Below are 14,262 nucleotides of genomic sequence, written 5' to 3' on the forward strand. Positions count from 1 at the left end.
AGTTGTGAACACATGGTGTCCAAATTTGTTGGGTATTTATTTCCTCTGAACCTCTTACAAAATTGCTAAGGAAAAAGTTACGTTCACTTTGGATGTTGAGCGAATGGAATCTTTTAATGTCATGAACGGGGGAAATATTGAAGGCCACTAAATTGCAGCTCTTATACATGGTTTGACAATACATATAATTATGGATGCTACTTATCATGGAGTGGGTGTAGCCTTAACTCAGAAGGGGACAAGTATTAGAACACCATAGCTTCTGCTTATTTACTTTGTGACCTAGGAAAGACACTAATCCATGATACAGAAAGAAATGCTGACCTGTACTGGGGCAGTCCAGAAATGTTAAACTTATAATTTTGGACATATATTCACATTAAGGAAAATACCACACTGAATTATATTCTAGGAGGAACAAATGTTCATTTTACATTTATAGCAAAGTTGGCTTGTTTGTACAATTGAGATTATTTTTGACACTGAGCATATTGCAGAATCCATATCTAGATGGACCATTGCATGACGAGGTTAGAGAATACTGTGTTTTCACGTTGTCTCTGCAAATCACATGAAAACTACAATGTTTACTTATTTAATTTTAAAAAGTCTGATATTATTTTAGGGGCATTCCAACGTTAAGCTCCAGCTTGCTGCCATGTTTTGCATATCTAACCTCACATGGAATGAGGAGGAAGGTAAGATATGACCTCTTAATCGCCTTTGAATGCTTTGTGTGTGTGTGGGGGGGGGGGGAGAGGGAGTGCTTATGGTGAAATGGGTGTAATTTATCTTGCTTAAAGTATACCTATAGGGATTCTGAATTAAAATGTTTAGACCATCTCATCGGGAGTAACTCCTGGAGATCAATTGCACTATCGTTCTCTAGGGTGAACGAGAGAAGATTCCATACTGCTGTGAAATCACTCTTAAAATAAATGTGCAAATCTTGTGATATTAACAAAGTATTCCCCGCATTGCGAGCCATATAACTTCCAGAATTAGAATGTTTTCGCTGTAGGCTATTCCACCCCTGGAAAATGTTGATGTTACCTGAGAAGACAAACTCATTGGTAGTTGGATGAATGAACTTGGAAGTAGAGATATTAAAGTATTCGGGATATTTGCAAGCCATAAGATGCCCTTTTTATCCTCCCTGCAGGCATATGTGCATGTAGGAAATGCAATATAAAGTAGCAAACTAGACAAGCTGACCCAAATTAGAGAAGTCACAGTCATGTATAAAATGCCAGTTTCCAGTTTTTATTTTTTTTAAGGCTTAAGAAAGTACTGTCCGCTCTTTACATCCAACATACTGCTGCTACTATTTATTCATTTTATATGAAAGGAGGCAGCAGTTTTCCTACCTTGAATGCGATATATAAATTGCTATTAAACAATTTGAATGTAAAATGTCCTATTTATTGTGAAGGAAAGTTTCAGTGCTGTTAAGAACACGGAAGCAAGGATTATGCATTTTTTCTTTCTCCATTAATTGCTCAGCAGCCCCAAATGAACTTTATCACAGCAAAAATAGGACTACACATTCCTTGAGTACTAGTAACAACATTGAAAGGGGGTAGACCCGGGGACCCGTAGTAAAACCCCTAACATACCTGTGGGCACGCCCGCATTAGAAGGAAGTACCGAAATGTTTCCTACACGCCGACTTCAACGACAGAGGAAAACGCCGTGCCAACCAGCTACATCCACCCCTGCGCTGATATCCCTGCACGTATTCCCCGGCATCTCTTGATTTAACACTCCTGGTTACGTTTTCCCTCACGTCGGATTTTTGGATAGAAAGGAAAGCGTTTTTCCCAAACACTCTCGTGTCTGCAAACCTTTGTGCTGGACATACGACACTAAGAGAAGTGTCCTTGTTACTGGTTTTCTTGGTATTCACATTGGTGAGGTGAAGGGTAGTATAACGCCTGTGAAATAAAAAAAGTGCATATCACTTACGGCCCCTTTTCTCCCTCTCTTTATGAGCCTTCGGTAGGAACCAACCACGGCAGAGGGCTCCAGATTGACCCCGTTGAGCACCAGCTCAGAAGAAGACTTGGAACTCCCGGGACAACTATCTACCATAGCTAGGAATGAAGAAACCCTCATTCCCAACCAGAGACTCTCCCAGTGGTGAAACCCAAAATTCTTCTTTCGGATGCAAAAATAAACACCCTTGGAAAATACATCCAGCCTCCGGGTTTGTATATCCGACCCACCCTTCCACAAACATTAACTGTCCACTGACCATAGTCCTTCCATTGCGTATAAGACAGTCCAGAAAGAAAAGCACTTCCTCTTTATGCTCGTGAAATATATCCCATTCTATCTCTTTGCTGTTTAGAAATTTTGTGTTCAAGGCATGTGTAGTGTAGATTCGCATGCTATGCATATTCCTGCCGTCTAGATTTTGGCTCAGACTTGTACTGGTTGTTATTCTTCGAAGAAGTCTAAGAGTCACGAGGTATAGTGATGCCATCTATTGCTGGTAATGCACATTAGCATCTGCTGCATTATTAGATTTTTTTTTTTACCTCCGTTTATCTCAGACTTCTCTCACCAAACTCCAGTTTAGCCGCTTCGATGCAGCACACATTTCTCCGCTGTGTGTGTGAATTATATGCGTGCGCACATCGGATGGCCCCCAGCCGTCCGACGCACACGCCCACCGTGACGTCAGACGGCCAGGGGCCGTCCGACGCACAGAAGAGGTTAATGCCTTGAGTTGTTGTCGCTAGGCCTGTTTGGATCCTCTAGACTTACCGGTCAAAGCAATTGCCACGTCTTCTTAGTCTTGACGCATTCTTGTGGGAAAGTAGGATCTGCTTTTATGGTTTCCCCCACTTTTTGCTTGATGTAATACTGTTTGACTAGTCTGACTGGGATCCTGCTAATCAGGACCCCAGTCTCTGTGCTTTTTCCCCTAAATTGGTTTGGTAAGTAATTAGGTACATACCAGATTGGATACTGGTTTATATTATCAGTCCCTAGTATATGATTCAAAAGGTACCCAGGGCACAGGTACACCAGGGGTCCCCCATGGGCTGAGGCATGCTTTATGCCACCCATGGGAAACCACTCAATTTGCAACTACAAGCCTGCCATTGCAGCTTGTGTAAGCTGGTGCTAGCACCACTTACAAAAAGTATAGGTTTCCCTATACCAAGGGTGACTGCACATAAAACCTATATCACCCCTAGAGCAGGCCTTTCAATCCTGAAGGCAGGGTGCTTGGCTCTAAGTGTGAGGGTGCTCCTGCATGAGCAGGACACCCCTACGACCTAAGTAATCCATTCTCCAAGGTTGTAAGTGAGGCAGCCATGACATATACAGGGGCACCAAGTCATTACACTGTGACTATCTCGAAACTGGCTGCAACGAATCCTATCATGTTTGGTATCAAACATGTTGAAGTCATACCCCCACACTGTAAACTGTGTGGGAGGTATGATTCCATCACTGTAAAGCTACTCTGGGAGGCCCTCGGTGCTCCCGGTACCAGTCTTCCAGACCCAGACAGCAAGCCAGGGCTGCTTCAAGCCAGAGACGTTTCTGCCCTTCTTCGACTGTCTGGGCACTCTGGACTTCACTGGACTTCGCTTTGGGCATAAAGGCTGCAACTAGGAAGACTCCTACTGCTCCTGATCTCGTCGCCCTGCTCTTCTATTGCAACGTCCGTACCTGTGCACCATACAGGAACCTTCCAAGGCATGTGGACATCCAAGACACCTGAAGGAATCTCCCTTGAAGTGAAGGAGTCACTTCCCTGCATCAACAGGAACCTCAACTAAGCTGACCGGTCTGCTGATCCTGAGCTCCCACGGACTCCAACAGACTCGGCAATGCAGGTGGTGGTTCTTCACATCCCTCGAGGTCTGCCCTGTCCTATCACCAAGTTTGAGGCAAGTATCCCTCGTCTGAGGTGCAGGAACCATGCCCCTGTGCACCTTGTTGAGTTGCAGTTGCAAAGGCTTGTTGGCTTCCTTCCATCAAGATCTTCGGGCTCCAAGTAGCCCCAACCTCAAGCATCTCCAGTGACCAAGATCTTCATCCTAACTGCATCTCTTGCATCGTGGGCTTGCATCGTTGGTGAGCTGCTTGAGGTCCTCTTGCGACTCCAGTGCCCCCGGTCTTTGGTCCTCTTGAGGGTCATCTTCACATTCTTTAGGTTCCCTTGATTGCTTGGGCCTCCCCTGACTCCCCTGCTTGTGGTGAGTCTCCTGGACCTTGCCAATCCCGACTTTTCACCTTTCTCCACTTCACGTTGGTTGCAGTTGCCAAGGCTTGTTGGTGCTCCCGCCTTACACCGACCCCTCAATTCTCAACATCCGACATGGGACAGCTTGTGTACGGCTGCTGGTCTTCCACAGCATCGCCTGGCCCACGCAGCTGCAGCTCCAAGGTCACTGTCATCCCTCCTGCAACACCCGACATTGGTGTTCATATGTCTTCTGTGCCTCCTGGTCACTTCCAAGTGGCATAGACTCTGTCACCTCTACTTTTAGGTACTTCTCGACTTGAAACCATCTTTGGGTTCCACGGGACACTTTCTCCTTCTCCAGCAGCGGCATCTTCCTAAAGTCCTCCATTGGGTTTGACAGCTGTTTCCGATGCCACTTCACACCTATGCACCTGGCTCCCCTGGGGCAGGCATCCTGGTTCCTAAGGTATCGTTGGGGGGTGTGGCACTCCATCCTTCTGTCTCCCACGGGGTTTCTTCAGGGTCCACTGGGAAAGGTCCTTCTTTAAAACTGCAACTGCGACGTACCCATTGACTTGCATTTATCCCGCGGTCGTGTTCCCACTTCTGGTTACTTACCTTGGGTGGTTCCTTGGGTCCCCGGCACTTCTACGTCTTCTGGGTTTAGTCTTTACTTGAGTGTAGGTTCCAATACCACTATTTTAGTATATGGTGTGGTCTTCCCCTGGTGATAACTGTCTACTACGTACTACTTACCTGTTTCTACTGAAAAGTATTGTATGCACCTCCGGCTAGGAGATACCTGAACGTGTTAATGAGTGTTGTATAATAAATACATATTGTTTTAAATACACTGCGTGGTTCTTTTTCACTTAATCTATATCAATAAGATTATGTTCTGGTAAACCAACCTGCTTTATACTCCTTCTAGACTAAGACTGAAAGTTGCTCTACACAGCTACCTCTTAGGGAGCTTTCTAAGGTTGTCTAAGACCTCTAAAATCACCATAAGGGTTTTCTGGATTGGTGCAGGGTGCCCACTTGCATAAGTGTGCATCATATACCAAGCCAGCTTCTCACAGTTCTGCATTCCTTATTCGACTCCCCAACCGGGACCTTTCTGTGCCGCGTTCTGGGCTTATCCGCTCTGGGGCTCTGTCTATAGTACTTTGCCTAAAAATATTCCATCTGTAATGGAAAGAACTCTATTCAGGTACTGCCTGAAGCATCACACCAAGTATCCATCGACAAATAAATCTTCATAAGATGTGTAACCTTTGTCTGTCCCCATAGCACGATGAGGCTTCCTGTTCTGGATGCCTCACTTTCCGGATTAGAAAGACCTTGCATTATCACGGACTCAAGGCATCGCATCCACTTCCATGACACACCAGCAGGGTGGCGACCACTTTTGATCTCTTCAGCAAACACAACGTCGAAGTCGAATCGTAGCCTGGGACTTGCCCCGCCAAAGACAAGGGCTTCACCTTGGAAGAGAGTTCTGAATCTGAGGCCGAAATTAATGAGCCGCTGCTTCCCTGCCGTCATCCATTGAAGACTGCTGCCGTAAGGAAAAACTTTCAAACTCCTCCATATGACGTTCAGACACCGAGCATCAACCTTGAGGAGGTTGAGCTTTGAACCCAGAAGCCTGCCAGTAGGATTCCGTTCCACCACTGCCAGAAGGCCATGGTCGGCAATGACACACTGCTTCGGACCATCGCCCTCCCACCTCTTGGCACCTAAGCCCACTCAGAAGCCACACCATTTGGTCTTCCTCGCCTTGTCAACGCTGCTGTCAACAACGCCTTGAAGCCGTCTTCGGGCTTGTGGAACTCCGAGCCAAAAACTACTTTGGTGCCTGCCAGGCCAGCGCCCACCTCCGGTGCCAAAACGCACAGCATCCAGGTCGCAATTTTCATCCACCTCTGAGGATCAAGATCAACCATCCTGCAATGCCTGCAGGATGAACTTGATGCACGCTAGCAGCAGATCCTAATACACCAACAAACTGGTCGGATCCCCACTCAGTTTCCTTCAAAAGCCAAAGACTCTGCTCCAAACAAGAGGAAGCTGACCTTTGCAGAGGCCCTTAACTAACCACTGGAGCCAGCTTCTAAGATACCTTGGCGCCACAACAAAAGCACCAGCCCACTTCCTTCTCTACCTTGTATCCTTCCACCTCACATTTCTCCTCCTGCTCCTTTGCCTTCCTCTCCACCTACACCTCCCCCTTCAAAACTACCACTTGCCGACCTCTCAGCTCTTTCTCCACAGGGTCCACTCATACTGTTTTTGGTGGAGATAGTCTGCGGTCTCCCTTATTACATGCCGTTAGACCTAAACACTCCAGACCTGTGGACTGACTATTGCATCAGCCCTCCCCCAGGCATACGGATCCTGACTTCTACCCTGCAAAACCTTCCCTGCCCAGCAACACCTCCTCCTACCATGAGGTCCTCCAATGAGCAGCCATATATTCCAAGGCTGAAATGCACAAACTACCAGAGGATGACGTTTTGTTGCTGGAGATGCTCTCTTCCACCCAGTGATCCCTGCACTACCTCTGTATGCTTAAGGGAATGCTTAAGCCCGCTCCTGACATCTTTAAGGGACCCATAAATGCCAGGGTTATTACCCACAGGGTCGATAAAAAGTATAAAGCATCCCCCTCGGACCCTGTTTACTTTAGGGGCCAGCTTCCACCTGACTACATTGTTGTTTATACACCACCTCTTGACAAGGATAATAAAAAGATAGATGTGTCAGGAAAGCCTGTCAGTGTCCAGTCAGCCACACAAGGGTATATTGCCAATTCTTTTGTTCTGCTTTCCCGGTGCAACAGGGCACAATGGTATGAAATGGAGAAGCTGCTTCAGCACTTCCTAGACTAGTACAAGTAGAGGGGACAAGAACTTGTGGCATAGGGCAAGCTCATCTCCAACACCAATATTTTGGGTGCCTTCAATGCGGACACCACCACCTGCATAATAAATTCCAGTGTCCACCTTCGCTGACATGTTTGGCTGTGTTTTTGCGGCTACAAGACAAAAGCACAGCAGCATCTTCGCATGTGCATTGATAGGAAGCACTTCTTCGCACCAGATGCTATAAAAGATAACTATGCGAGCACTACAAATACTCCACCTGTGGTTCCTTTCGGCGATCTCAATACCGCAGAGATGCTAAAAACACCACAGCCAAGGCATCCACCTCTTTCCCTCGATAGCAACAGCAGCAGACCCCCTTCTTGGGGCTACTACACAGGGTTTTACAAAAATAACTCTAGACGCAAAGGCAGAGGCACAGCACCAAAGTGGCTCCCCTGCAAATCAGTGATTATCTTTCCCTCTCCCCCGATCACATAATACCTGTAAGGGGACGATCCCAGGGGTTTTTGTCCCGGTAGGAGAATATCACTTCAAACCAGTGTGCTCTCAACATGCTAGACAGTCAATCATTCAGCACTTGTAAAGCCTGGCACTGTCAGGCCTGGGGGGTATTTGGCTGCTGGGGTGCGAGGTCTCTACGCTGGGGTGTGAGGTCTCCATCAAAAAGCCAGGTCTTGAGGAAACAGTGGAAGAAGGAAGAAATAACCAGAAAAAGGGTAATAAAGGTCTGAAAAATGAGCAAGCAGAAAAGGCAAAACGAAGGGCAGAAAAACTAGCAGAAAAGCCAAAACAGAGGGCAGAAAAGACAAACCAGAGGGCAGAAAAGACCCAACCGCGGGCAGAAAAGGCAAAACAGAGCAGTAGAGGGCAAAGCAGAGGATAGTAAAATTGACAGAAAAGGCAAAACGGAGGGCAGAAAGGTAAAACAGAGGGCAGAAAAGGCAAAACCGAACAGAGGAGGCACAAACAGAGGGCAGCAGGTAGACAGGCAGCAGAAGGCAGCAGACTGCGGGAAAGCTGGACAGGAGACCTGTCGCATGGAGAACGGTCATGAGGAAATGTTTAAGGTGGTGCCCCTGTGGCTTCCATTAAGTAAGTTCTGGGGGAGGACGGGGCTCCATATGGTGGGAGGAGGGAAACTGCAGGAAGAAACAGGCAGAAAAAGGCAAAACAGTGGGCAGAAAGGGAAAAATGGAAGGCAGAAGAGGGCAAAACAGAAGGCAGAAAAAACAAGCTGAAAGGCAAAACCGAGCTGATGAGGTCAGAACAGAGGCCAGACAGAAAAATTAGCAGAAAAGGCAAAACAGAGGGCAGAAAAACAAGCAAGCAGAAAAGGAAAAACAGGGGTCACAAAAAAGGGAGCAGAAAAGATAAAACGGCAGAAAAATTAACGTAAAGGGCAGACAAACTAGCAGAAAAAGGCAAAACAGAGGGCAGGAATCAAGCAGAAAGGCAAAACCGGGCAGAAGACTGCAACAGAGGTCAGAGAAACAAGCAGGAAAAGCAAAATGAAGGGCAGAAAAGCAAGCAGAAAAAGACAAAACAGAGGGCCAAAAAATGAGCAGAGAAAGGTAAAACAGAGCAAGAAAGAGCAGAGGAGCTACGGGGGGTTTACTCCCTATACTTCCTCATTCCGAAGAAGGACAGATCTCACTCCCATTCTCAACCTCAGGCCCCTCAACAAAGACATCCTGCCAGAACATATTTTTACATGGTGACACTCCAGGATGCCATTCCTCTACTACAGCAATGCGACTTCATGACTACCCTCGAGATGCAGGATGCCTATATCCACATCCCCATTCCCTCTGCACTTTGCAGGTTCCTCCGATAGATGGTACGTGGTCAGCATTATCAATTCAAGGTGTTACCCTTCATGGTAACAACAGCCCCAAGGCAAGGTGTCTAGCTTTGGTAGCCCCTCATATCAGGAGGAACGGCATCCACGTCTTCCCTCACTTCAAGAGCTCAATGAAACAGCAATGCTTAGCCCACTTACAATTCACCATAGGCCTCTTACATGGTCTAGGATTTACCAGCAGTACCACAAAGTCCCACCTACAGCCACTTCATGTCTAGCCGTTCTTTGGGATGATACTGAGTTCTACCACATAGTCACTGTTCCAGATGCCAGGCTACAAATGCTCCCCTTGCAGAAGTGTCTAGCAGCACAGTGGTCACAAACACAGGGTTACTGGGAGGATCTAGTGTTTACCTGGGGCCGCACTCATCGCAGCAACCTATTGAAAGGCCGTCCCTTTCTAGACCGTGTGCTGCAGGTGGCCATCACAATGGGCACCTCTATCACCATGTGGGGGGCTTTCTTACAGGACTTGACCTCCCAGGAGATGTTGACACGCCAACAACAGGGTCACCACACCAACTACCTGTAGTTGCTGGCCATCCAGCTAGCCCTCAATGCATTCCTTCCTCACATTCAATACAAGGAAGTCCTCGTTCATACAGACTACATGACTGCCATGTTTTACCTACAACCCAGGGTGGCACTCACTCGCTACAGTTGCCTGTACTAGCTCATGGCATCTGGAAATGGGAAATATATTACAAAGCACACCTACTGGTAGAGTACCTGCCGGCAGTGCACAACGATTTGTCAGACCTGCTCAGTGGGATGCAGCAACAAGTCGCAAATAAGAACACCACCTGCAAGTCCTACTTCTGTACTTACATCGTTTGGGGGTTTCCCATTGTAGACCTCTTTTCCACTGATGAAAACGCAATATGGCCAAGCTTCGCCTCCACGTTCCCACACGCACAGTCCATGGGCAAAGCATTATGGAGGAACTAGTCAGGGATATTTGCCTATGCTTTTCTGCCTCTCCCCATCCTTCAGTCTTGTCCTGGTAGGTCCCACCTGGGCTAGTCACCCCTGGTTCACCACCCTCCTCGACCTCTCCCTAGTATGCTACAAAATGTTGCCCACTGGCCAGACCTTCTCACTCAAAATCAGGGTACAGTCAGACATTCGAGCCCCAAGCAGTTCAATCTTGCCATTTGGCTCCAGAGGCCCTAGAGTATGGCTACCTCAGCCTGTCTTCAGAATGTATGACCATCATTAGGAAGGTGTGTAGGCCTATAAAAGAGCTTGTTACACATCCAAAAGGAAAAGGTTTTTGCACTGCTGTCTTCCTACACATATTGACAGTCTCAAGGCAGCAATCCAAGACATTTTCTATTATTTGCTTTACTTGCAGAACTCAGACCTCACTTATACTTCCACCAGACTTCACGTAGCTGCTGTTGCCGCTTACCTTCAAAATAGAGAACACACTTCACTATTCAGGGTTCCTATTATGAAAGCCTTTATTATAGAAGGGCTCAAAAGGGTAATCCAACTGCAGGTACCAACTGGCCCGTAAAGAACCTCAACAGTGTTTCAGCAAGACTTATGGGCCCTCCTATAAAGCCACTCCACTCTTGTCCTTTACAGTGTCTTATCTGGAATGTAGCCTTCTCCAAGTCCACAACGATAAGGTAGTCCTCAAGATAAACTGCAAGTTCATCCCTAAGATAGTCTCTTGATTCCACCTTAATCATACTAAAGACCTTCAGCATTCTTCCCACATACAGAGTCAGTGGCAGAAAGGGCTTTTCATGAATTGGATGTCAAAAGAGCTCTCATTTACTACATTGACAAGGCAAAGCCTTTCCACAAGACAAAGCAAATCTTTGTCTCCTTTTCCAGACCACATGAGAGCCATGCTCTTTTTAAAGCAGGAAGAGTATGGTGGTTGGCCTAATTTATTTAGATCTTTTCTGCCAAAGCTAAAAGTCTTTTGACCATCCACCACCTAACCTCACTCAGCCCATAAAAAAGAAGCCTTTATGGCTTTTTTGGGTAATATTCCCATAGCTGACATCTGCAGAGCAGCTACCTGGTCTACCCCACTCACTTTCACCAAGCATTACAGTGCGGTTGTCTCCAACAAGCTATTGTTGGCCAGGCTGTCCTTCGTACACTTTTCCAATCTTCTGCAACATCCTCTGGATAACCACTATTTTGGGGAGGACTGCTATCTTGTCAATGCACAGCATGTGTATCTACAGCTGCACATTTTATAAACAGAAAATTTTACTTACCCTGTAAGCATTTGTTCGTCGCATGTAGTGCTATAGATTTACATGCACCCATCCTCCTCCCCGAAAGCCTTTCGATGTTCAGATATTTTTTCCTTCCTCTTTCTTTGCACGGTCATCTTCCTCTGTATTTCTGTGCTCCATTTAGTTACTCACCTGAAGGACTGGGTTATTTAAGACCCAGCGGTGCCAGGGGACAACACCTGAAACCTTCGTGGGTAACCTGTTCCGGCGTACAAATGACAGAGAAACGGGTCACTTCCTTCGGCGTCAAAGATTCGAGGTTTATTTACTGCAGGGAACACAGAAGTCACGTGAAGTACACAGTCGGTATGTTCGCGAGATCTGATTCAATTTTCTACTGTGGATCGCTCCTTTTTATACACATTTCTCTCATAGGTTAACATGGTACACAAAGGTTTACAACTTGGTTCCCATAATTATCCCCGAGAGGGGTCGCTTTGATGTGTTCAAGGTCCGGAACATAAGTACAGAAACATTTGGCGGTTCCCAACTGTAAAAACCCATCTTCCCACCACTAGTACATTCCAATCGGCAGTAAACAGATCGAAAAAGGAACAGAGACAGGTGCGGAGGAAGGCAGAAACAGTGGGGAGATCAGAAAGGGTGTAAAAGGGGTGGTATCGGGAAACACGAGCTGCAGGCATCAAAGGGACGTGCCTAATGAGATGCACGGCTGAGACAATAGACCGGCACGGCAAGATGAGCCTCGAGCAGGGCCATCTGCCTTACAGTATCATCCCCCTCATCATAAAGACACTTTCAAAGGAAATGTGTCTTCCGCAAGAGTCTTGGGAATCCCAGGGTCGCGAAGCGGACAGCGTCCGTTCGCTGGCTACTTGAGGGCAAGAGACAAAATGGATGCCGTATCTAAGATGGAACCCGTGGGTACAGATAGAAACTCACGAAACAAACGAACGGTTCAGGTTAGCACAGCGAAACTGCGCACACCCACTAAACTCGTCATTTGCGGTTCATAGATACCAGACTCGACCATATTCGTGCGAATCGAAAACACCACTTACGATCGTCACGGAACCTCAGACGCTCCTTTTGCCCTCATGTAGGCAAGCACTAGTCAGAATCATACTCGATATTCATCAGACCGTCTAGATGTTGCTGCAACATAACTCTGTCCAACTGAGCTCCTTTGGTAACAGGCGGCTGTCTTATACACGTCGTAGCACAGAGGCCACATAAGGCAGGACCACACTGCACACAAAGGCAACACGTGAACAGGAACGCCACAACAACTCCGATTATCATCAGAATCTTCCAACCCCAAGTCGACATCAGGCCCAAAACCACCCAAGCAGCGTCCAATCCCCTACGTCCACGTGTATGGACTCAGAGATCTTATGCAACTTTGAGATGGCTTGATAAACAGTCGGAGCGTTATCTGGAATGAAAATGCAGCAGCTCGAATGGATCACCTTACATACTCCACCTCGATCTGCTAAGACCACGTCTAAAACCATACGGTTTTGTAACGTCATAAGCCTATCCGCCTGAAGTTCTGTGGTGATATTACCAAGGGCACTGGCAGTGATATTAGCTGTCGATTCCACCACTCGAGTCAACTGTCTCAGGTTCCTACTATTGACCATAGGTCCCCAAAACGGGAGGAAACCCTTGAAAAAGTCTTCTGCCTCTTGACCGGCAGTGTCCTCTTCGCTAATCACGCCTCTCACAACTCTAGTCTTGTGATAGTCTGCATCTACAGTGAACGTCGGAGGCAACAGATTTGCGATAAAACATGAGCCCACAAAGTCGGAGGGCAACCATGTATACGCACGATCATGGCAGACAAAGTATGTACCCTTGGCAGCCAGAAACACAGGGGACGAGACCATCGGCAGGATATAAGTCTCGGAGCAAGCACTCTCTCCAAGATGAGCTTTCGATCTTCGGCCACGACCCATTAGACAGAAACTACCAAGGTGGGGTACGACCCATATCGGAGGCGAGCTTCTAAGCTGTTTTTCACTCGTGAGCGCACTATACTCGACCTTACTCAGGACCCTATAGGCTTGTACCTCTTCCTCTGGGATGAGCGACGGCTCATAGATATCTCTATCTAAATCCTCTATCGCTATAGACAAAGGCTTCTGATACGAGCCGGGACCAGAGTAGGGAGAACGTGGCTCTCGATTGGGGTAGGAATCTAGTGCACCTCGAAACATTGTTTGGAATGCTCGAGCTGAACCCTGGGAACTATAAGGTAGGACCAGATATGGAATTCCCTTATCCGTGGTATGTGGCATTAACCCACACACCCAACAATTAGTAGTGTTAACCACTAACTGATGCTGATGAAGGAGCTGAATAAAGGAATTATTTCTGAATTCCGCACGTCTAGCCTGTTCGTGTTCGGGTAAGATATGGAATGAATGAGGGGATGCAGTGGAGGTAGATTTAGGTTCAGAAGTAGGAGTAGGTATGGCAGAAGGTAAGAAGTACGACATCATATAATACACCCCACCCGCCAATAGCGAAGAAACAGTCAGAAACAGTAGGAACACTTGAAACATAAAACATTTGGTACAAATAATTTGTTGCAGTTTGAATCTTTGCGCCTGAGCTTCTTCCAAGTCCATCAGCTTCGAAAACGCCATCCCCTACAACCGTCCGCAACGTTTCTTGACGCACTTCGTTCTGTGTAGCAGTAGTCAATCCCTAGGAGTTCTCAGGAACCGACGGTCTTTGACCTAGCGCCAAGACCTACTAACCAGAAAGAAGTACACGCGCGGCCCTACGGTACACCTGGATGCAAGGTATCTTACTCACAATGTATATACAAAAAGTCTCTTAGCTGTGGAAGTAAAAACACATAGATGGAACGAAACTCAATATTTACAAAAATAATCACACTTATACGGGTGTTTTAGACTGATCGTGGCAAATGGGATAATGTAGTTGTCAAGGGACGGAACGGAAATTTTTTATTAGTCTCTGGTGTTGGATCGCAAAAAGTATCGAGTTTTCCCAGGACGTGTCTGTTCGTCAAACAATGGATCCGATGAAGGAACAGAGTTCTGCTGATCA

The 14,262-nt window shown here is 46.9% G+C and overlaps 1 protein-coding gene across 10 annotated transcripts in view; it reads left to right on the forward strand.

Moving 5' to 3' along the window:
* The window catches only part of ARMC8 (armadillo repeat containing 8), a 702,262-nt gene that overhangs the window by 573,159 nt on the left and 114,841 nt on the right, over nucleotides 1-14,262 (forward strand). For all 10 annotated transcript variants that reach the window (XM_086955494.1, XM_086955495.1, XM_086955496.1 and 7 more), the window contains exon 20: nucleotides 626-698. In XM_086955494.1, coding sequence (XP_086811620.1) covers nucleotides 626-698 — 73 coding nt within the window. The remainder of the gene's footprint in view (nucleotides 1-625; nucleotides 699-14,262) is intronic.

The sequence above is a fragment of the Lissotriton vulgaris genome, chromosome 2_1, assembly GCF_964263255.1.
Source record: "Lissotriton vulgaris chromosome 2_1, aLisVul1.2, whole genome shotgun sequence".
Lineage (NCBI taxonomy): Eukaryota > Metazoa > Chordata > Amphibia > Caudata > Salamandridae > Lissotriton > Lissotriton vulgaris.